The following is a 21296-nucleotide window of genomic DNA, read 5'->3' on the forward strand; positions in this document are numbered from 1 at the left end:
ATCTAAAACAGAATACATATTGAATGGGTGCATCTAATATTCTGTTGCATGGTAGACTTGCATTCCATATGTTTTCTCAGATGACAGATGACTATGTTTATGCACATGTGTACGTTTCTAAATGTACCTATTGGCTATTGTGCGTGCATTTATCTTCTGGAAGGCTTTCTTTTTAAACGTCCATCCTAATCTTGTCCCTTCTGTAATGCTATCCTCAATCTATTGTCATAGCACTTCAACATATTTGTTAGGTTCGTCAGTATTACTTCAGACAAGGCTAATCCTCCCTTCTCTTGTTTGCATTATTTCACCCTTTGATTCATAGAGTGCTGTTGATATCAGATCAGAGTTCTGTATGGTTTGGGTCACAGTGTCCTGACCTGTTGTGATGTGTGTTTCCCTGACTGTGTCAGAGGGGGTTAGAGATCTCTGTTATGTTAGCAAGTGGAATGCAGGGAGGTAGTCTCCTCCTGAATCAAACACTCTTCCTCTCTGGTCTTGCTCCAGATAATCCAATCAGAGAATGCTGTGGTGTAAACCAGTCAATAAGCACTCTAGCACCTCCTAGTGGAAGCTGTAGGAAGCTGTGGTTCTGCTGTCATTTAGACTCACTCTCTGGGAAGGTCTCAATTGCATACTCCTTGCGTCCTCTCTCCTTGTCGCCTTCTCAAAACCCATTGGATGAGAAAGCCAGAAGTCCCTCCCCTCTGACCTTCTCCAATGGATTTTGCCCTTCCTCTCCCCTCTCTCCTCCCATTTCTTACTGATGAGATAATTACCATACACCATTCCCCCAATCCCCTGCCACCCACCTTCCTATTGTCCCCAGACTCCAGCCCAAATTACACATCATTAGGGTTGCAAAAGGGTGTTGCGGCTGTCCATAGAACAATTTTGGGTTCTGAGAAAAGGGTTCTACATAGAACCAAAACTGTTTTTTCAAAGGGTTCTCCTATGGGGACAGCCGAAGAACCCTTTTTTGGTTTTAGATAGCACCTTTTTTCTAAGAGTGTAGGGGTCTTACAGACAGGAAGTAATCTAGCCTCAGACAGGAAGTAGAGCAGGTCTAAGTGCTCCTTCCTGTGATCACAGCTGCTAAAACTAAAGGCTAAAGTTAGTAGCTAGCCTTTCTGTTTGTTCTGCTGCTACCTGTACTCCTACTGCTGAGTGTGATGACTTGACTTAGTACTTGCAGAGCAGAGCAGAGCAGAGAGCCTTCTGGAAAAGCTGTATGTGTCAGGCCAAGACGTCTGGTCAAGGTGTACCAGTAAAGCATGGGCCCAGTGCTTGATTTGACATGATCTGGCACCTCTCCGTTTTGGACTGTTTCATTCCGGGACCCATTTGGCCGGATCCGACATGAAAAATAATCACTTTTTGCTATGTAAAAATGTGAATAAAATTGATCAAAGTTCATTTGAGTTGCCCCCCCCCCCCACACACACACACAACTAACTTAGGTATAGTTGTGAACAATAGCCATGTTAAGATGTTCAATCTTATCATTTAATTGGTCAATTATTGTTTGCTTGGTAGTTAGATGCCATTTGTGTGCCCTAGGTTTCTGCTTAGTCACAGTTCAAATTCCTCTCTCTCTCTCTCTCTCTCCCTCTTCCTCTGGGCATGGTTGGATCTCTGTGTTATAGTCTGGTTTCTGTGAGAGGAATGATGAGTCTCTCAAGGGACATTGTGCTTTTGAGGTTCACTGGGAAAAATATAGACAATTGAAAAATATAGAGTAAAATATTATGAAAGAGATCCCTAGCTAGAGAGATGTTGCTGTATTTAAAAAAGTAAGGTTTGCCAGCTTCATGCAAACCTGTGTTCGATGTTATTTTTTCCTTCCATAGTAACAAGGTTGTGGTGACAAACCCTCCTCACTGGTCTGTTTTTATTCATACCAACAGAAACAGAAACACATCTCTATAGGATCAACCAACTGGTTGCATTACCCATATTTCACCACTAGATGCCAGTATAGGCATGTGAACTTCTGATGGGAAAAGAACCATAACTAGGCAGTTGATGTATGAGCTAAGGTTTTTACAACTTAGTCCTTTTAATGCAAGCCAAACCTGAATTTGAATTAGTTCTTTTTTATAACTTGTTTCAGTACAATCATATTTGATTTATTTATTTATTTAGACATTCTGTTTGAAGAATGGGTAACCTAGCCTGTAAGATGACTTTTTCTGAACCCATTTTCTCAACCCACTGTCTCTCTTCTTGCTTTGTCTGTCTCTGTCTCTTTGTCTGTCTCTGTCTCTTTGTCTGTTTCTGTCTCTTTGTCTGTCTCTGTCTCTTTGTCTGTCTCTGTCTATTTGTCTGTCTGTGTCTATTTGTCTGTTTCTGTCTCTGTCTCTTTGTCTGTCTATTTGTCTGTCTCTGTCTATTTGTCTGTCTCTGTCTCTGTCTTTTCATCTGTCTCTGTGTCTGTCTCTGTGTCTGTCTCTTTGTCTGTCTCTGTCTTTTCATCTGTCTCTGTGTCTGTCTCTTTGTCTGTCTCTGTCTATTTGTCTGTCTCTGTGTCTGTCTCTTTGTCTGTCTCTGTCTCTGTCTTTTCATCTGTCTCTGTGTCTGTCTCTTTGTCTGTCTCTGTCTCTGTCTTTTCATCTGTCTCTGTGTCTGTCTCTGTCTATTTGTCTGTCTCTTTGTCTGTCTCTGTCTATTTGTCTGTCTCTGTGTCTGTCTCTTTGTCTGTCTCTGTCTCTGTCTTTTCATCTGTCTCTGTGTCTGTCTCTGTCTCTGTCTTTTCGTCTGTCTCTGTGTCTGTCTCTGTCTATTTGTCTGTCTCTGTGTCTGTCTCTGTGTCTGTCTCTGTCTCTGTCTTTTCGTCTGTCTCTGTGTCTGTCTCTGTCTCTGTGTCTGTCTCTGTCTTTTCATCTGTCTCTGTGTCTGTCTGTGTGTCTGTCTCTATGTCTTTGTCCATGTACCTGTATCTACTGGACTGGCCTTACCTGTTGGGTCTGGTTCTGAGTTCTGCTCTCCTCCTCAGTTCCGCTTCAGTTCTGGAGGAGACTCTGGACAGAAGGGACCTCAGGTGTCTGCTCAGGAGGCCCAGATGCAAGCCATCATGCAACAAGCTAGGGTAAGGCTTAAACACACAAGTGCATACACACACACACACAAACACAGAGTGCATACACACACACATATGCACACAGAGCCTGTAAGTAAGCATTTCACTGTAAGGTCTACACCTGTTGTATTCGGCGCAGGTGACAAATAAACTTTGATTTGATTTGAGACACACACACCATTTTGTACTTCTCTAACTGTTTTCTCTCTCCAGCTGGCGATGCGTGGTCCTACTGGCCCTATGGGTTTGACAGGTAGATCTGGTCCTCTGGTACGTACCAAAGTTTTCCTCAGTCTCCTCACACACACACACACACAGTATGTACACACACACACCTCTGTCACATACACAGCCTGAGGAGAATAACTTATTATAGTGTTAATAGTTGATAAGATCCTATTAAATTCTAATGCAGGTGCTACAACATTAATAGTGTTTGGACTGTGGCCTGATCATATTCATCCGCTGATCTGAGCCTACTGTGACCTTATTGTGTTTGTCCTCCTCCCAGGGTTCTCCAGGTGTTTCTGGACTGAAGGGAGAGTCTGGAGAGTCCGGTCCTCAGGTAAGACGGATGGACGTTTCTAGACCACTAGAACCACTGAAACTGTTCCTCTGTAATCTCCAGCCCAAGTTTAAGGCCTTTCTATAAACACAACTTACTTGTTTTTTTTTGTTAGGGATATTTTGTTGGGGTTCTGTGGTAGGGTTTTCTTGTTGGATTCTCCATAACCTTCTTCTTTGTTACAGGGACCTCGTGGACCATTGGGTTCTCATGGACCCTCAGGGAAGCCCGGCAGAAGAGTAAGTGTGAATCTGAGTCTTGGATGGATATTTGAGTTTGGCGTGCAGATTAGGATAGTTTTGATGTAGTTTTGATGCATTTTAAAACATGGCATTGTTGAATACTAGTTTCTGATTGGCTTGAAGAGCATTCCAGAGCGTGCATTATTTCCCTATAAAGTATATCAACATGGTAGAATTCAATGGCTATAGTTCATTCATACATGTTCTATGTTTGAGCTGCTTTTGAAAGAAGTCGATTTGAAAACATTATTGGCATTGTTGAATTCGATATTTCATAATAGCAATCTAGGACTGTTGGTTTGGTTAGCTAAACTAGCAATTCAGTTTGTTCGGAGGCATCTACTGTAGCTATCAATTAAACTTGCTAGCTACTTCGTTGGATGTTGAACACATTTCTACTGAGAAATAAACACATTTCTAGAGGCAAATGTGTTAAATTATAGCCATGGTATAAAAGGGATAATCAATTCGGGGCTCTATGTGTTCTCCTGAAAGTAATGCAACTCTGTGGAAGGTTAGTTCCATGTCGTTCATTCAAAGGTTAAATAAAAACAATGAAGAATTGTGCCCTTCAGAAAGGAGGGTGAAGCGGGTGTAAGTGTTGATGGGTGTTGTAATCATCTGTTTTTCCAGGGACGTGCTGGTTCGGATGGAGCCAGAGGCATGCCTGGTCAGACCGGAACCAAGGGAGACCGAGGGTTTGATGGTTTGGCTGGACTTCCTGGTGAGAAGGGACACAGAGTAAGTCACTTTGTTGTTGTCATTTCAGCTCCGTTGACAGTGTGTGTAGTATGACAGTGTGTGTAGTATGACAGTGTGTGTAGTATGACAGTGTGTGTAGTATGACAGTGTGGGTAGTATGACAGTGTGTGTAGTATGACAGTGTGTGTAGTATGACAGTGTGTGTAGTATGTCAGTGTGTGTAGTATGACAGTGTGTGTAGTATGACAGTGTGTGTAGTATGTCAGTGTGTGTAGTATGTCAGTGTGTGTAGTATGACAGTGTGTGTAGTATGACAGTGTGTGTAGTATGACAGTGTGGGTAGTATGACAGTGTGTGTAGTATGACAGTGTGTGTAGTATGACAGTGTGTGTAGTATGTCAGTGTGTGTAGTATGTCAGTGTGTGTAGTATGTCAGTGTGTGTAGTATGTCAGTGTGTTTAGTATGACAGTGTGTGTAGTATGACAGTGTGTGTAGTATGACAGTGTGTGTAGTATGACAGTGTGTGTAGTATAACAGTGTGTGTAGTATGACAGTGTGTGTAGTATGACAGTGTGTGTAGTATGACAGTGTGTGTAGTATGACAGTGTGTGTAGTATGACAGTGTGTGTATATGACAGTGTGTGTAGTATGACAGTGTGTGTAGTATGACAGTGTGTGTAGTATGACAGTGTGTGTACGTCCCACTGATCTTCTGTCTGCTCCTTTAGGGTGAATCTGGACCCCATGGACCTCCCGGACCCACAGGAGAGGATGGAGAGAGAGTAAGTACTACCACTCGCTCTCCCTGCCTCCCTCTATCTCTTATCATACCTACCCAGTTTCGCTCTCTGTTTCTTCATCTCCCCACTCTGTGTGTCCGTAGGTCAGCACATCAGTATGGTGTGTGTGTGTGTATGTCCATAGGTCAGCACATCAGTATGGTGTGTGCGTGTATGTCCATAGGTCAGCACATCAGTATGGTGTGTGTGTGTATGTGTCCATAGGTCAGCACATCAGTATGGTGTGTGTGTGTGTGTATGTCCATAGGTCAGCACATCAGTATGGTGTGTGTGTGTATGTCCATAGGTCAGCACATCAGTATGGTGTGTGTGTGTATGTGTCCATAGGTCAGCACATTAGTATGGTGTGTGTGTGTGTGTCCATAGTTCAGCACATCAGTACGGTGTGTGTGTATGTGTCCATAGGTCAGAACATCAGTATGGTGTGTGTGTGTATGTGTCCATAGGTCAGCACATCAGTATGGTGTGTGTGTGTGTATTTCCATAGGTCAGCACATCAGTATGGTGTGTGTGTGTGTATGTCCATAGGTCAGCACATCAGTATGGTGTGTGTGTGTGTGTATGTCCATAGTTCAGCACATCAGTATGGTGTGTGTGTGTGTATGTTCATAGGTCAGCACATCAGTATGGTGTGTGTGTGTATGTCCATAGGTCAGCACATCAGTATGGTGTGTGTGTGTGTGATTAGTCAGTGTGTGATCTAAGTGTCTGTCATCTGTCATGTGATGAGTCTCATTTTGACACCCCCGCGTCACTCCATCACCTGGCCCAATCACGTCATTCCTGTCCTCTCCTCCTTTCACACCTCCCCTTTCCCTCTCTCCTATACTCCAAATTCCCACTTCCTGTTCTGACCATGTCACTTCCTGTTTCCAGGGAGACGATGGAGAGATCGGGCCACGGGGGCTCCCTGGTGACCCAGTAAGTGTTTTTTTATGATGTCTATCCACTGTCATTGTGACACTACAACTTAATAAAGCATGTGTTGACATATACGTTCTGGATTCAGATCCATACATGGTGTCCAGCTTATGGTATATGTACACAGTTTGTTTTTACACAGGTTTAGTAACTAGGTAGTCTAGACCCTATATGTGAATCTCAGGGTGAGAAGCCCTTAGATTCCTCTTGTTCACAGTCTACTCTCCTCACGGCTGGTAGACAAGTTCCCTTCCTCTCTGACAGGATTTCCCCAAAGGTGAAGAGGAACGAGTCAGGCAGAGAGAAAATGAGTTAGACAAAGTAAAAGGCTGAGAGAGCATCATTAGTGATAGATTGTGTGGTGCAGTATATCAGACAGACCACCAGGGGGTGGTACACCACTGTTTTTCTGAGATACTCTAGATGTGAGAGTCACAGCACTGAGTCACGGCACTGAGATAGCACTGTGTGATAGACAGAGAAGACAGCAGACATCAAGAATAGTGAAATCAATCTATGATGGTAAAGAGAGATTCAAGAAGCATCAGTATACTTTAGATGAAAATCCATTATTCATTCATTGTTGTCATTATTGTCATAATTTAAAAACATCATAGATTTACATTTAACAAACATTCCATAGTTATTTGCTATGTTTTGAAATGGATCATGACATTGATGTTGGCATTTTCATGTATTTCTCTCTCTCCAGGGACCTCGTGGGTTGCTGGGACCTAAGGGACCTCAGGGACCTCCCGGATCCCTTGTACGTTTAGAACACACACACACACACACACACACACACACACACACACACACACACACACACACACACACACACACACACACACACACACACACACACACACACACACAATTCAGACAGAGATTCAGCAGTATTGTATTGAATTTATCCTGCTCATACAGTGCCTTGCGAAAGTATTCGGCCCCCTTGAACTCTGCGACCTTTTGCCACATATCAGGATTCAAACATAAAGATATAAAACTGTATTTTTTTGTGAAGAATCAACAACAAGTGAGACACAATCATGAAGTGGAACGACATTTATTGGATATTTCAAACTTTTTTAACAAATCCAAAACTGAAAAATTGGGCGTGCAAAATTATTCAGCCCCCTTAAGTTAATACTTTGTAGCGCCACCTTTTGCTGCGATTACAGCTGTAAGTCGCTTGGGGTATGTCTCTATCAGTTTTGCACATCGAGAGACATTTTTTTCACAAAAAAATACATTTTTTTCACAAAAAAATACAGTTTTATATCTTTATGTTTGAAGCCTGAAATGTGGCAAAAGGTCGCAAAGTTCAAGGGGGCCGAATACTTTCGCAAGGCACTGTAGCAACACCGACAAAATACTAATGACACACATAGGTAATTAACACATCCAGTATCTACAGTACATAGGTAAATAACACATCCAGTATCTACAGAACATAGGTAAATAACACATCCAGTATCTATAGAACATAGGTAATTAACACATCCAGTATCTACAGTACATAGGTAAATAACACATCCAGTATCTATAGAACATAGGTAAATAACACATCCAGTATCTACAGAACATAGGTAAATAACACATCCAGTATCTACAGAACATAGGTAAATAACACATCCAGTATCTACAGAACATAGGTAAATAACACATCCAGTATCTACAGTACATAGGTAAATAACACATCCAGTATCTACAGTACATAGGTAAATAACACATCCAGTATCTATAGAACATAGGTAAATAACACATCCAGTATCTACAGTACATAGGTAAATAACACATCCAGTATCTACGGTACATAGGTAAATAACACATCCAGTATCTACAGTACATAGGTAAATAACACATCTAGTATCTACAGTACATAGGTAAATAACACATCCAGTATCTACAGTACATAGGTAAATAACACATCCAGTATCTACAGTACATAGGTAAATAACACATCTAGTATCTACAGTACATAGGTAAATAACACATCCAGTATCTACAGTACATAGGTAAATAACACATCCAGTATCTACAGCACATAGGTAAATAACACATCCAGTATCTATAGAACATAGGTAAATAACACATCCAGTATCTACAGTACATAGGTAAATAACACATCCAGTATCTACAGTACATAGGTAAATAACACATCCAGTATCTACAGTACATAGGTAAATAACACATCCAGTATCTACAGTACATAGGTAAATAACACATCCAGTACACTACATACTTCAGATGATAAGAAAGGTTATGGCTGCAGATATGAAAATGTGTATGTCCTCCACCTTAACTTCTCTACATCATTTGGACTTGAGGGAAATCTCCTCTTTTTCCAATATGATGTTTCCTGATGAAGGTAATTGATATGGTAAAGTGCACCAAAATGACTGCAGCCTCTGTCTACAGTGTATATATCTCAGTCTATCTTTGAGGCACTCCCCATGTCCACATCCTTTTTCTCTTTGTGTTCACCTGAGTGTATGGCTTCATGTATTAAAGAGAAGCTTCATCTCATCTGACTGTGTGTTGCAGGGTGTAACTGGAATGGATGGCCACCCTGGACCCAAAGGAAACATTGTAAGTACTGATAACACCCAGCTAAAGGCTGTTCTGAGGCACGGTGCGAAGCAGAGTAGTAGTGTGTAAATACTCCACACACTCCATTTGCATCTGATGTACACCTCACACACTTTCTCTCCATCTCCTACTCTAACACTATCACACCATTTCTTCCCCTTCATCTCCTACTCTAACACTATCACACCATTTCTTCCCCTTCATCTCCTACTCTAACACTATCACACCATTTCTTCCCCTTCATCAAATTCAAATTTATTTATATAGCCCTTCGTACATCAGCTGATATCTCAAAGTGCTGTACAGAAACCCAGCCTAAAACCCCAAACAGCAAGCAATGCAGGTGTAGAAGCACGGTGACTAGGAAAAACTCCTTAGAAAGGCCAAAACCTAGGAAGAAACCTAGAGAGGAACCAGGCTATGTGGGGTGGCCAGTCCTCTTCTGGCTGTGCCGGGTGGAGATTATAACAGAACATGGCCAAGATGTTCAAATGTTCATAAATGACCAGCATGGTCAAATAATAATAATCACAACCTACTCTAACACTATCACACCATTTCTACCCCTTCATCCCCTACTCTAACACTATCACACCATTTCTACCCCTTCGTCCCCTACTCTAACACTATCACACCATTTCTACACCTTCATCCCCTACTCTAACACTATCACACCATTTCTTCCCCTTCATCCCCTACTCTAACACTATCATACCATTTCTACCCTTTCATCCCCTACTCTAACACTATCACACCATTTCTACCCCTTCATCCCCTACTCTAACACTATCACACCATTTCTACCCCTTCATCCCCTACTCTAACACTATCACACCATTTCTACCCCTTCGTCCCCTACTCTAACACTATCACACCATTTCTACACCTTCATCCCCTACTCTAACACTATCACACCATTTCTTCCCCTTCATCCCCTACTCTAACACTATCATACCATTTCTACCCTTTCATCCCCTACTCTAACGCTATCACACAATTTCTAGCCCTTCATCCCCTACTCTAACACTATTTCACCATTTCTAGCCCTTCATCCCCTACTCTAACACTATCACACCATTTCTACCCCTTCATCCCCTACTCTAACACTATCACACCATTTCTACCCCTTCATCCCCTACTCTAACACTATCACACCATTTCTACCCCTTCATCTCCTACTCTAACACTATCACACCATTTATTTCCCTTCATTCCAGTCTATTTTCCCATCAAATGCACACTACTATCGTTTCAAGACTCATTTACCCACTTCCACACTCACACACTTCCACACTCTGAATGCTCTCTTGCCCTCTACTGAAGACTAGACTGAGTGTATTGAGTCCTGTGAGGGCCCAGTCCTCCATGGCGTCTCAGTTATTCCGGCTCCATTTTGTTGGAGCGGTGTGTCTGTAATGAGAGAATGCCTAGCTGGAGCAGACAGTGGCTCCACTGACAATGCTCCAATTAGAAAGAGAGACGGAAGATCCACAGTCTTTTCCCAGCCGCTACGAACAGGGAACATAATTGATTGTCAATTAACTGGGAAGCGAGGCATTTGCGTTTGAGTTTGAGGTTCAGCAGTTTCTTTCATTAGGAAAGTGAGTGTGTGTGTCTGTGTGTGTGTCTGTGTGTGTATTATGTTCCCTCCAGCTAGAAAAGGCTACAACAACACACTAAGTTATAGCCTGTCTGCGTGTTACAAAGTAATAATGTAGTGATACTGACTCAATCTAAAGTCCCCTCAGTACACTGTTTTAGTCTTCTGTGTAAGTGTGGATGAATGTAACCAAGGTGTTTTCTCTTCATAGGGACCACAAGGAGAACCTGGTCCCAATGGACAGCAAGGGAACCCTGGTGCTCAGGTCAGTGTGATGTTACGATCCTTCTTGGGCAGGTTATGAGATTGTGGCCTTCATTTGGTTGATCATTGTATGGTCACGCCCAATGCCTGCTTTTTACTTGGCTTTTTAAAGGCAGCTTGAAATGTAGCCTACAGGTTTTGTGCTCTTGTAGGAAGCAGTAACTCCCCATTGCTGACCTATACGTATCTATAACCCGGCTAATAAATCACTAACTAGCAAAGAATATCAGTAAATGTGCACGCGCACGGCTCTGTGCTTTGATCTGAACTGATCTGAATAGCACATTCACTTTCAGGTGATTGAAAGACTGCTCGTAGAATTCTACTCTGTTGCACTCTGGCTCTGCCTACGAAAAAATCACAGACTCAATCTTGCAAAGTTACATTTGGTTTGGATTGTTGCATTGAAAAGGGACTGATAGAATGTTGATTTGATCACAGAAAAAATCTATATAGTGCACTTGCATCTCGGCATAACATTTCTTCTGCGTGACTATCCTGGAGCAAGTGTGTGGCCGTGCAGCGTAGAGGGAACATTGGTCATGCCCACTATGACAAGTTGATCTTAGTCCATTGGTTGGATTGTCTGTCACTCTTGGACATTCCTGTTTCATCCCCCAATTAATTTATACGGACAATGTCCTTCCTCTCTCTCTTTACAGGGACTTCCAGGTCCTCAGGGAGCCATCGGGTCCCCAGGAGAGAAGGTACGGGCCCTGGCCACTCAAACACATACCTAACACACATGATATGGTGTGAGCAGTGTTGTTGATGTGAGTCTGTTATCTTTGGTCTATCTCTATCTTCCCCTCTCTCCTCAGGGGCCTACTGGAAAATCAGGACTGCCAGGAATTCCAGGTGCTGACGGACCCCCGGTAAGTGTTGTACTAACAAAGAAACACACTCCGGATCATACACACTCCTCACCTTCTCCCAGAGAGTACCTGTGCTATAGGCAGGTGGGCCTTGGAAGATGGCAGGTGGCGGGTGAGAGAGAGAGAGAGAGAGAGAGAGAGAGAGAGAGAGAGAGAGAGAGAGAGAGAGAGAGAGAGAGAGAGAGAGAATGGAAGAGAGAGAGAGCCTAATGGCTTTGATATGCATGTGAGTGGTATTACCAAACTGGTATTACCACACTGGTATTACCACTCTCTCCTTTCATCTCCCTTCTTCTCTCTTCCTCTGGTATCTGCCTCTTAGTCTCCATACACCCCTCTCTCATTGGATGGCTATGCAGCTCTCTTCACCCCTCTCTCTCCCTCTTCTCTGAAAGCCTGTCATTGGATGGTTATGCAGCTCTCTTCACCCCTCTCTCTCCCTCTTCTCTGAAAGCCTGTCATTGGATGGTAATGCAGCTCTCTTCACCCCTCTCTCTCTCCCTCTTCTCTAAAAGCCTGTCATTGGATGGTTATGCAGCTCTCTTCACCCCTCTCTCTCTCCCTCATCTCTGAAAGCCTGTCATTGGATGGTTATGCAGCTCTCTTCACCCCTCTCTCTCTCCCTCTTCTCTGAAAGCCTGTCATTGGATGGCTATGCAGCTCTCTTCTCCTCTCTCTCTCCCTCTTCTCTGAAAGCCTGTCATTGGATGGTTATGCAGCTCTCTTCCCCTCTTTCTCCTGTCAACTTCTATTTTTTGAGTGTCCATCTATCCCTCCATCCATCCATACCTCCCTCTCTTTCTCTCCCCTTTCTGAAACCCTATCAGTGGACATTGCACAGCTCTCTTATCTCAGGGGAGCACAATCAACTTACCTCGACCCTTTTTTACTCGACATTCTAAGTAGTTTGTGTGTATTTGTGTGTGTGTCTGTGTGCGCCTGCGTGTGTGCGTGTTCTTCCAGGAGTATTGAGACGGAAAGCCCTTCTCTTTAAGAGGTTCTACAGTAGACCATAGTGCTTGTATAACGCTGGGCATTAAGGAGAAATCCCAAATGAGATTGAACTCTGAAGGCTTTTATTCCAAATGGCCTTTTTCACTATCCTACATCCTGGGATGGTTTTACAGCTTAATAATCCCTATGTAATAGGGAGAGTGGTGTAGTATTTATGATCTAGTGCTAATTATCCCAGGACCACCATTAATGTTGCTGTTAATAATTCACAGGGTCACCCTGGCAAGGAAGGACCCAATGGAGAGAAAGGACATTTGGTAAGTTTCTCTCTCTTTATGGGTATTATGTTTTTATCAGGATCTGTTTATCAGGATCCTTTTGACTTTGACTTTAGGTCTTGCTCTTTGTTCTCTCTCTCTCACTCTCTCTCTCTGTATCTCTCTCTGTATCTCTCTCTCTCTCTCTCTCTGTATCTCTCTCTTCTTCCCTCACTCTTTCTCACTCACTGTATTTCTCTCTCTCCTTCTTCAGACGTATTTGCCGATTTAATTTCTATTAATATAAATGGCTCTCTGTTACAAGCATCTCTCCACGCATTTATCTTCCTCCAGGGTCCCGCAGGCCCCCAAGGCCCAATCGGTTATCCCGGGCCCCGAGGCGTGAAGGTGAGTTTTACGCCCCAGTCTCATCTGCCGACAGGTCTAATTCACTCCTAATACACTTCCTTTCCTGAAAGGCACATGGTATCAGTGTAACTCTCCCATTGGTCTGGTCTGTCATTAGGTTAAACAGTCTAATCCTCGGGCCCACTGTCTTTTTTTAAATGCCAATGTAGAACATGGGATTGAAATTGCACTTTGTATGCAGTGAAATGGGTCTAGTTTGCAATTATGATGTTTCATACTGGACCAGACCTATTTTTTCAACAAGTAGGATTTTGGCTGAACAAAACCCATCTGTGACATGCAGATAGATAGTCAATATTATAGTAAATTGTAAACCTGGTTTCCCCTAATTACATTATGTTACCAGAAGTACTTAATTAGGCTAATATATACACACGATGCGTGGCTAAACCAAGACAGAGTAGTTGGAGTCTGTTTATTAAGTGTTGATGTTAATCTATGTAAAGCTCATAACTCTGGGCTGGTGGGTGTAGCCTCAGCTCCTCTCTACGACCCTGGGAGTGATCACACTGCCTCTTGATCCTCACTAATGACTAGCTCATTTAGAGCAGAGAAACATGAAGGCTAGAGGACTCACATCAAATGGCCCTTGCAGAGAGGGGTTAAGGGGCCAAATAATTACACCACCCACCGACTGTTTGTATCATGCTGGTGCATGATTCTGGTTCATGGCTCTTGGTGTGTGCTCTCTAAAACTCTTCCCCTCTGATAGTCTGTGTTTTAGAGAGAATAGACTCTGTGACTGATGCTGGTTTAATGAAAGTACAGTCGATGTACCACAGGTCACCATCAATTCTGCTTCTATACTATAGTATTCCACCACAGTATAATAGCTTAGAGCTCCTATAGAGAGATCATATTCACTTTATTTATAGAGCGTGAGATCTGCAAACTTGGTTATCATTCAGCCTTAGTTGAACGTGTGTTAATATTTTTTAGCTTTCAGCTCCAGTTCAGAGTGTTGATACTAATGAAGTGCCAGTTGGTAGTGTCTGGTTGATGATCTATTGCTCTAAAGTGGTGTGCTCCAGACAGACATGTTCACTAACCTGTCTCTTTCTTTCTTTCTCTCTCTCTCTCTCTTTCTTTCTTTCTTTCTTTCTCTCTCTCTCTTTCTTTCTTTCGTTCTTTCTTTCTCTTTGTCTCTTTCTACCAGGGAGCCGACGGTGTACGAGGCCTGAAAGGAGGAAAGGGTGAAAAGGTAAGAAATTAGTGTGTGTGTGTCTGATCTCTCCCTATTGTCAGTGGTCATATAAAATGTGTCGGCCATTTGTGGTGATGATGAAGATAGTGATGACGATGATGTTGATAATACGGATGAAGATGATTGTGATGATGATGATGGTAAGGACTATAATATATGTTGTCAACGTTGCCCTTAAATATAAGGCTAGCCTACTACTATTTGGGAAAAATAAGATCTCGAGTTTCTATGGCAACATGAACAGCCAAAAGCAATGTTACAGCTGTGTGTTTATGTGTGTGTGTGATGTGTGTATATGTGTTTGAATGCCTTTGTGAGGGCGGATATGGCTTTTCACTGCTCTCCAAAATGAATTACCACATTCTCAACACCTTTTCTTTCTTCCCTTCCTTTCTTTATTTCACTCAGGGGGAAGATGGATTCCCTGGCTTCAAGGGAGATATGGGAATCAAGGGTGACAGGGTGAGACATTTATCTTTTGTTCGAGTTTTTGTCAAATACCGTCAACCATATCTGGACGTACGTCTCAGAACACATTTATATCTAACACAGTATACGGAAATGTATTCCATCATCTCTGAGCTCAATCTGTCAGGGATTTAGTGTGCCTTTGATAGGCTTATGATGAAGGGTACAATAAAACCCAGTTTGACTTTGAAAAATGGGCAAAAGGGTCCTCAGAGAAAAAAACAGTAAGCTATTTGTCATTGGCTGATGATTTTGGCCAGTGCGGAGTTGATCCTAAGTCCTCTGGTCCAATGGGAGGTGACCTTTACTTAAACTGGTCGATGGTATTGATCCCCTACTGTCTGTCTGCCCCCCGCCCTCATGGCCTGAAGTTAGTGTGGAATTATGGGTAATGAGCAAACACTGACTGTAACTGTCTTTGTTGCCAGCTCTGGCAAGTGAGAGTTTCTGTGTTTGTGTGCGTACATGCGTGTGTGTGTCTTCCTCTCAATCAAACACCCTCCACCTTTCTCTCAATGCCCCTCTTCAAACACCCTCCACCTTTCTCTCAATGCCCCTCTTCAAACACCCTCTACCTTTCTCTCAATGCCCCTCTTCAAACACCCTCCACCTTTCTCTCAATGCCCCTCTTCAAACACCCTCTACCTTTCTCTCAATGCCCCTCTTCAAACACGCCCTACCTTTCTCTCAATGCCCCTCTTCAAACACCCTCTACCTTTCTCTCAATGCCCCTCTTCAAACACCCTCTACCTTTCTCTCAATGGCCCTCGTCAAACACCCTCCACCTTTCTCTCAATGCCCCTCTTCAAACACCCTCTACCTTTCTCTCAATGGCCCTCGTCAAACACCCTCCACCTTTCTCTCAATGCCCCTCTTCAAACACCCTCTACCTTTCCCTCAATGGCCCTCGTCAAACACCCTCCACCTTTCTCTCAATGCCACTCTTCAAACACCCCCTACCTTTCTCTCAATGCTAGTCTTCAAACACCCTCCACCTTTCTCTCAATGCCCCTCTTCAAACACCCTCCACCTTTCTCTCAATGCCCCTCTTCAAACACCCTCCACCTTTCTCTCAATGCCCCTCTTCAAACACCCTCTACCTTTCTCTCAATGCCCCTCTTCAAACACCCTCCACCTTTCTCTCAATGCCCCTCTTCAAACACCCCCTACCTTTCTCTCAATGCCCCTCTTCAAACACCCTCCACCTTTCTCTCAATGCCCCTCTTCAAACACCCTCTACCTTTCTCTCAATGCCCCTCTTCAAACACCCTCCACCTTTCTCTCAATGCCCGTCTTCAAACACCCCCTACCTTTCTCTCAATGCCCCTCTTCAAACACCCCCTAACTTTCTCTCAATGGCCCTCGTCAAACACCCTCCACCTTTCTCTCAATGCCACTCTTCAAACACCCTCGACCTCTATCAGGACAGAAAACTCTCAGGTAAACCCAGAAATAGAATCTCTGTCCAAACTAACTGCGACAGTCAGAGATTAACTTTATACTGTTCAAGTCACCTTAAAACCCCTTCAACAGGAGTAGCTCTGACCCTAACTTCAAACACAACACCCTCAATCCTGACCAGGCCCTCGTTAGAGGAGTGGAGAGGGGGAGAGAGTGGGAGAGTGAGAGAGAGTGGGAGAGAGAGAGAGAGAGAGAGAGAGAGAGAGAGAGTGAGAGAGAGAGAGAGAGAGAGAGAGAGAGAGAGAGAGAGATAGGAGAAAATCCATGAGGAGCTTAAACCACTTCAAAATGGAGAGAGAGAAAAAGACAAGGGGCTTCAGTCTGTCTTCCTCTGGAGATATAGCAGCATCTGATGAAAGAGAGGAGATATGGGGGATTTGAGAGAGGGGAAAGAGAGGAGGATTTGAGAGAGGGGGAATAGAGGACTATTTGGGAGTGAGGGATGAGAAGAAGATTTGAATGGGCCCTCTACTTGAGAGGAGGCAGGAGGCGCCCAGCATGGACAGGAATCTGAATGTCTCCCTGTGTTGCATGCTTATGAATGTGTGTTGCATGCTTATGAATGTGTGTTGCATGCTTATGAATGTGTGTTGCATGCTTATGAGTGTGTGTTGCATGCTTATGAATGTGTGTTGCATGCTTATGAGTGTGAGTGTGAGTGTTAGAGAGAGAGTCTGCTTAATGAGCTTTTTAGCATGAGTTGATGTGTGAGTGTTTAGCTGGATAAGAGAGTTTTGTGATGACTGTGTGTGTGCGTGTGTGTGTGTGCATATTTAAGTGAGTGCATTTGTGTGAAGTGTGATTGAGTGCAAGTGTGTGTGTGCCTGTGTGTATGTTACGGCGAGTGTACGGGGTCCGTTCACGGTCCACTGGGTTGGACTGGTAATGGCTGGTTGTCAGAGACAGTTTTTACCCTGCTGTTTAGAGACGTGCTGTGCGCTGCCAAGTAGCAGCCTCAGTGCCACTAACCCACCAGAGGATTAACACACTTAAAGGCAATAAAAGGCTTCTTATCTGTCAGCTTGACAGACAGCAGCCTCAGCAGCCTCATTTGATTCATTAACCAGCAACAGAGCATCAGACTGACCTGCTACACTCTGTCTGGAGGGCTGGACTTGGAGGAGCAGCTGTCATGACTGAAATAGTGACTGGAACAAATTGGTGTCATGGCCTGAAACAGTGACTGAATGAAACGATGTGAGGATGTGATGGTGTCACGGCCTGAAACAGTGACTGAATGAAACGATGTGAGGATGTGATGGTGTCACGGCCTGAAACAGTGGCTGAATGAAACGATGTGAGGATGTGATGGTGTCACGGCCTGAAACAGTGACTGAATGAAACGATGTGAGGATGTGATGGTGTCACGGCCTGAAACAGTGACTGAATGAAACGATGTGAGGATGTGATGGTGTCATGACTGAAACAGTGACTGAATGAAACGATGTGAGGATGTGATGGTGTCACGGCCTGAAACAGTGGCTGAATGAAACGATGTGAGGATGTGATGGTGTCACGGCCTGAAACAGTGACTGAATGAAACGATGTGAGGATGTGATGGTGTCATGACTGAAACAGTGACTGAATGAAACGATGTGAGGATGTGATGGTGTCATGACTGAAACAGTGACTGAATGAAATGATGTGAGGATGTGATGGTGTCACGGCCTGAAACAGTGACTGAATGAAACGATGTGAGGATGTGATGGTGTCACGGCCTGAAACAGTGACTGAATGAAACGATGTGATGGTGTCACGGCCTGAAACAGTGACAGAATGAAACGATGTGATGGTGTCATGGCCTGAAACAGTGACTGAATGAAACGATGTGAGGATGTGATGGTGTCACGGCCTGAAACAGTGACTGAATGAAACGATGTGAGGATGTGATGGTGTCTTGACTGAAACAGTGATTGGAGGGATCTGGTATTGCAGTTTGCTGGGCCTGTGAGAGCAGGTGTTGTGACATAAACAGTAAGTGAAATGATGTGAGGATGGAAGTGCAGTCTGAAGGCCTGGACCTGAAGTGAGCATGACTTTTTAAAGTGGCATGACACACTGCGTCAATATAAAATAAATGGTATTACTCGATAGGTAAATACACCACATGGAATGCCACGTGATTCTAGGATATGATACAACATAATACTCTAAGAAATAGTATGACACTATATGAGATACCCCTGAACAACCTGGTTATATGTGTTTTTGTAGGGTGAGCTGGGACCTGCTGGACCCAGAGGTGAGGACGGACCTGAGGGGCCCAAGGGTCGCTCCGGTCTTCCTGGAGATGCTGGCCCTCTTGGACCCAACGGTGAAAAGGTGAGTCGTCTTTGTCCTTGTGACCAACTCCTCATACTTTAAAAAGGCCATTGTTCTTGTGACCAAGTCCTCATACTTTAAAAAGGCCATTGTTCTTGTGACCAAGTCCTCATACTTTAAAAAGGTAATTATTATTGTGACCAAGTCCTCGTACTTTAAAAAGGTCATTATTATTGTGACCAACTCCTCATACTTTAAAAAGGTCATTATTATTGTGACCAAGTCCTCGTACTTTAAAAAGGTCATTATTATTGTGACCAAGTCCTCATACTTTAAAAAGACCATTATTCTTGTGACCAAATCTCCATTAAGTTACATGGAACGGAAGTTGAGTACTAAAGACCATCGCTCAACTTCTCAACTTCTCAGTCTACCTGCCACCTGCTCTTAAACTGTTTATGTTTAGGATATGGTTGGTCCATAACCGGTGAAACTCTGGAGTGACCTTATTTTCTGTTCATTAAAACAAGGACAGTTATTTTTGAAGCTACAAGACTTCAAATAGTTATTTACTTTCCTCCAGTACAGTGTCTCTCTCTACTCTCATTATGTAGTTGGGAATCAGAATCATTTAGGAGTATCTCTGGGGAGTTCTATTTTAAGAAGTGGAACATGGAGAGAGCCAGTTTCCTCTTTCCACGTCCCGCCCACGTCTAGCAGGACCAGGGTGTAAACAAAACAGATTGGCTTCACATTGGCCTGACCCAGAAGAGGGGGACTGGAGGAGATAGATTGAGGATCTAAAGAGATAGTACAGAGGATTGTTACAGCAATACAGTACCCATTACACACAACCATAGTCACTCTACAGTATATGTATGTTCATGTAAAAAGGACTTTATAAATAAATCCAAAATGATTATTGACTGATATACATACAGAACCGATGTTTGACTGCATTGTGATTTTCCTGGCCCACAGGGCAAACTGGGTGTTCCAGGGTTGCCAGGATATCCAGGAAGACCAGGACCAAAGGTAAGTCCCCCTTTCCTCCCCACGTCCCTCTCTTTCTCTGTCTTTATTACAGTGGATGTTTCTGGGAGCCGCTTCTGAAGAGCCCTTGATTGAACATGGCGTTAGTGATGACCTGATTTGTCTGACGGGCCAGCGGGGCAGCACTCTTACGCAGGCAGGGTGCACATGTTTGAACCTCCCTAATCTGTCTGACACCAAAAGGAAGGATTTTTACCCTTTTGGTGTCAGACAGACGCCCACTGCCCAACCGCTATCCACAATGCATCACTACTGTCTACAACAGTGCTTTTATTTTACACAACTCAACATATTCGTTCCTTCACCAATAACCTTTGATTAACCTGGGATTGAATCTCTCTCTCCTTCCCTTCTTTTTCTCAACACAGGGATCTCAGGGATTCCAAGGTTTCCCCGGAGCCAACGGAGAGAAAGGAACAAGGGTACGTCAGAGAACATTTCCTGTCAAAGTTTTAGTACTTAGTATTTAGTATTAGTTTCCTTAACTTTTGTGCGAGCCAGCTAAGTGCCTTTCACTTTGTAGTTTTAGTATTCAACCCACCCCTGAGAGGATTGGATCAATACTGAATCAGATCAATGGAGACAGGGTTTTTTCTCTCTCTAGTGCTAATTCAAAACACCAGGGAGTTTTAGTCAAAGGGAAGAAGATTCATCCAAGGACTAAAACACAGTTGTATTCCTTCTTCATTTACCGTCCTCACATCAACCCATTTTTTAAGAGCATTGAAAAGCGCCACAAAGGTCATTTTTCAAATTGAACCGTACTTGGCAAAATATTTCATTTTCTTTTAAAGAGACGGGTCATTAGTTTAGTCTGGAGAGTAATGGTTTGTCACAGAGTGTGGAGCGACGGACGGTACACAAGGCTTTTTATCTTCTATCGCAGAAATATGAGAATTTATGTAGCAGAACCCTTAATGCTCTGATGTAGAGCGATGGTCGTCACATTTACATTAGTTTCATTGCTGTCATTTGTAAATCTAAAACCCACAAAGCCATAATTCCTTTCTTTATTCATTTGACGTACAGTCAGAGATACGGTATCATGTTGCTCTGAAATCATGGGAATATGGCTTAGTGTTGTTTTCTAGATGTACCTCAATGGTCTCTTGCCAAACAACAGTTTAGGATATCTAAACCCATTTATCTAGTTGTATTATCAAAAATTGAAAGTTGTTTTCTTATTTGAAACTTATATAAACATTAAATAAATGTACCTAAGTCATTTAGCAGACACTCTTATCCAGAGCGATGCATAGCGAAGGTTGAATGAGGAATAAGTCTAAATGTTAGTTGAAGTAGCAATGGTGATAGTGGGAATGGGACTAATCTAATGATTAGTACAGGTTTAGTTAATCTGATAGGTTAGATAGGTCAGGGTAGTCTCAAATTCATTACCATGACAACGTGTGACCTCTGACCTCTGTATGTGTTCTGATTCCTCACAGGGGCTTGCAGGGAAGGCTGGCCCAAGAGGACAGAGAGGACCAACGGTAGGTCTGCTTCCCCTTAGACCTCCACTATCCACAGGCAATAGAGGTAACCATGACAATGCTGTGTCCGGGTT

The 21296-nt window shown here is 43.3% G+C and overlaps 1 protein-coding gene across 2 annotated transcripts in view; it reads left to right on the plus strand.

Moving 5' to 3' along the window:
* The window catches only part of LOC109867989 (collagen alpha-1(V) chain), a 150969-nt gene that overhangs the window by 86031 nt on the left and 43642 nt on the right, over positions 1–21296 (plus strand). For both annotated transcript variants that reach the window (XM_031803114.1, XM_031803113.1), the window contains exons 13-32: positions 2996–3088; positions 3293–3349; positions 3591–3644; positions 3830–3883; positions 4520–4627; positions 5318–5371; positions 6266–6310; positions 7023–7076; positions 8858–8902; positions 10714–10767; positions 11429–11473; positions 11588–11641; positions 12868–12912; positions 13207–13260; positions 14438–14482; positions 14894–14947; positions 18629–18736; positions 19658–19711; positions 20098–20151; positions 21178–21222. In XM_031803114.1, the coding sequence (XP_031658974.1) occupies positions 2996–3088; positions 3293–3349; positions 3591–3644; positions 3830–3883; positions 4520–4627; positions 5318–5371; positions 6266–6310; positions 7023–7076; positions 8858–8902; positions 10714–10767; positions 11429–11473; positions 11588–11641; positions 12868–12912; positions 13207–13260; positions 14438–14482; positions 14894–14947; positions 18629–18736; positions 19658–19711; positions 20098–20151; positions 21178–21222 (1176 nt within the window). The remainder of the gene's footprint in view (positions 1–2995; positions 3089–3292; positions 3350–3590; positions 3645–3829; positions 3884–4519; positions 4628–5317; positions 5372–6265; positions 6311–7022; positions 7077–8857; positions 8903–10713; positions 10768–11428; positions 11474–11587; positions 11642–12867; positions 12913–13206; positions 13261–14437; positions 14483–14893; positions 14948–18628; positions 18737–19657; positions 19712–20097; positions 20152–21177; positions 21223–21296) is intronic.

This window comes from Oncorhynchus kisutch, linkage group LG23, assembly GCF_002021735.2.
Source record: "Oncorhynchus kisutch isolate 150728-3 linkage group LG23, Okis_V2, whole genome shotgun sequence".
Lineage (NCBI taxonomy): Eukaryota > Metazoa > Chordata > Actinopteri > Salmoniformes > Salmonidae > Oncorhynchus > Oncorhynchus kisutch.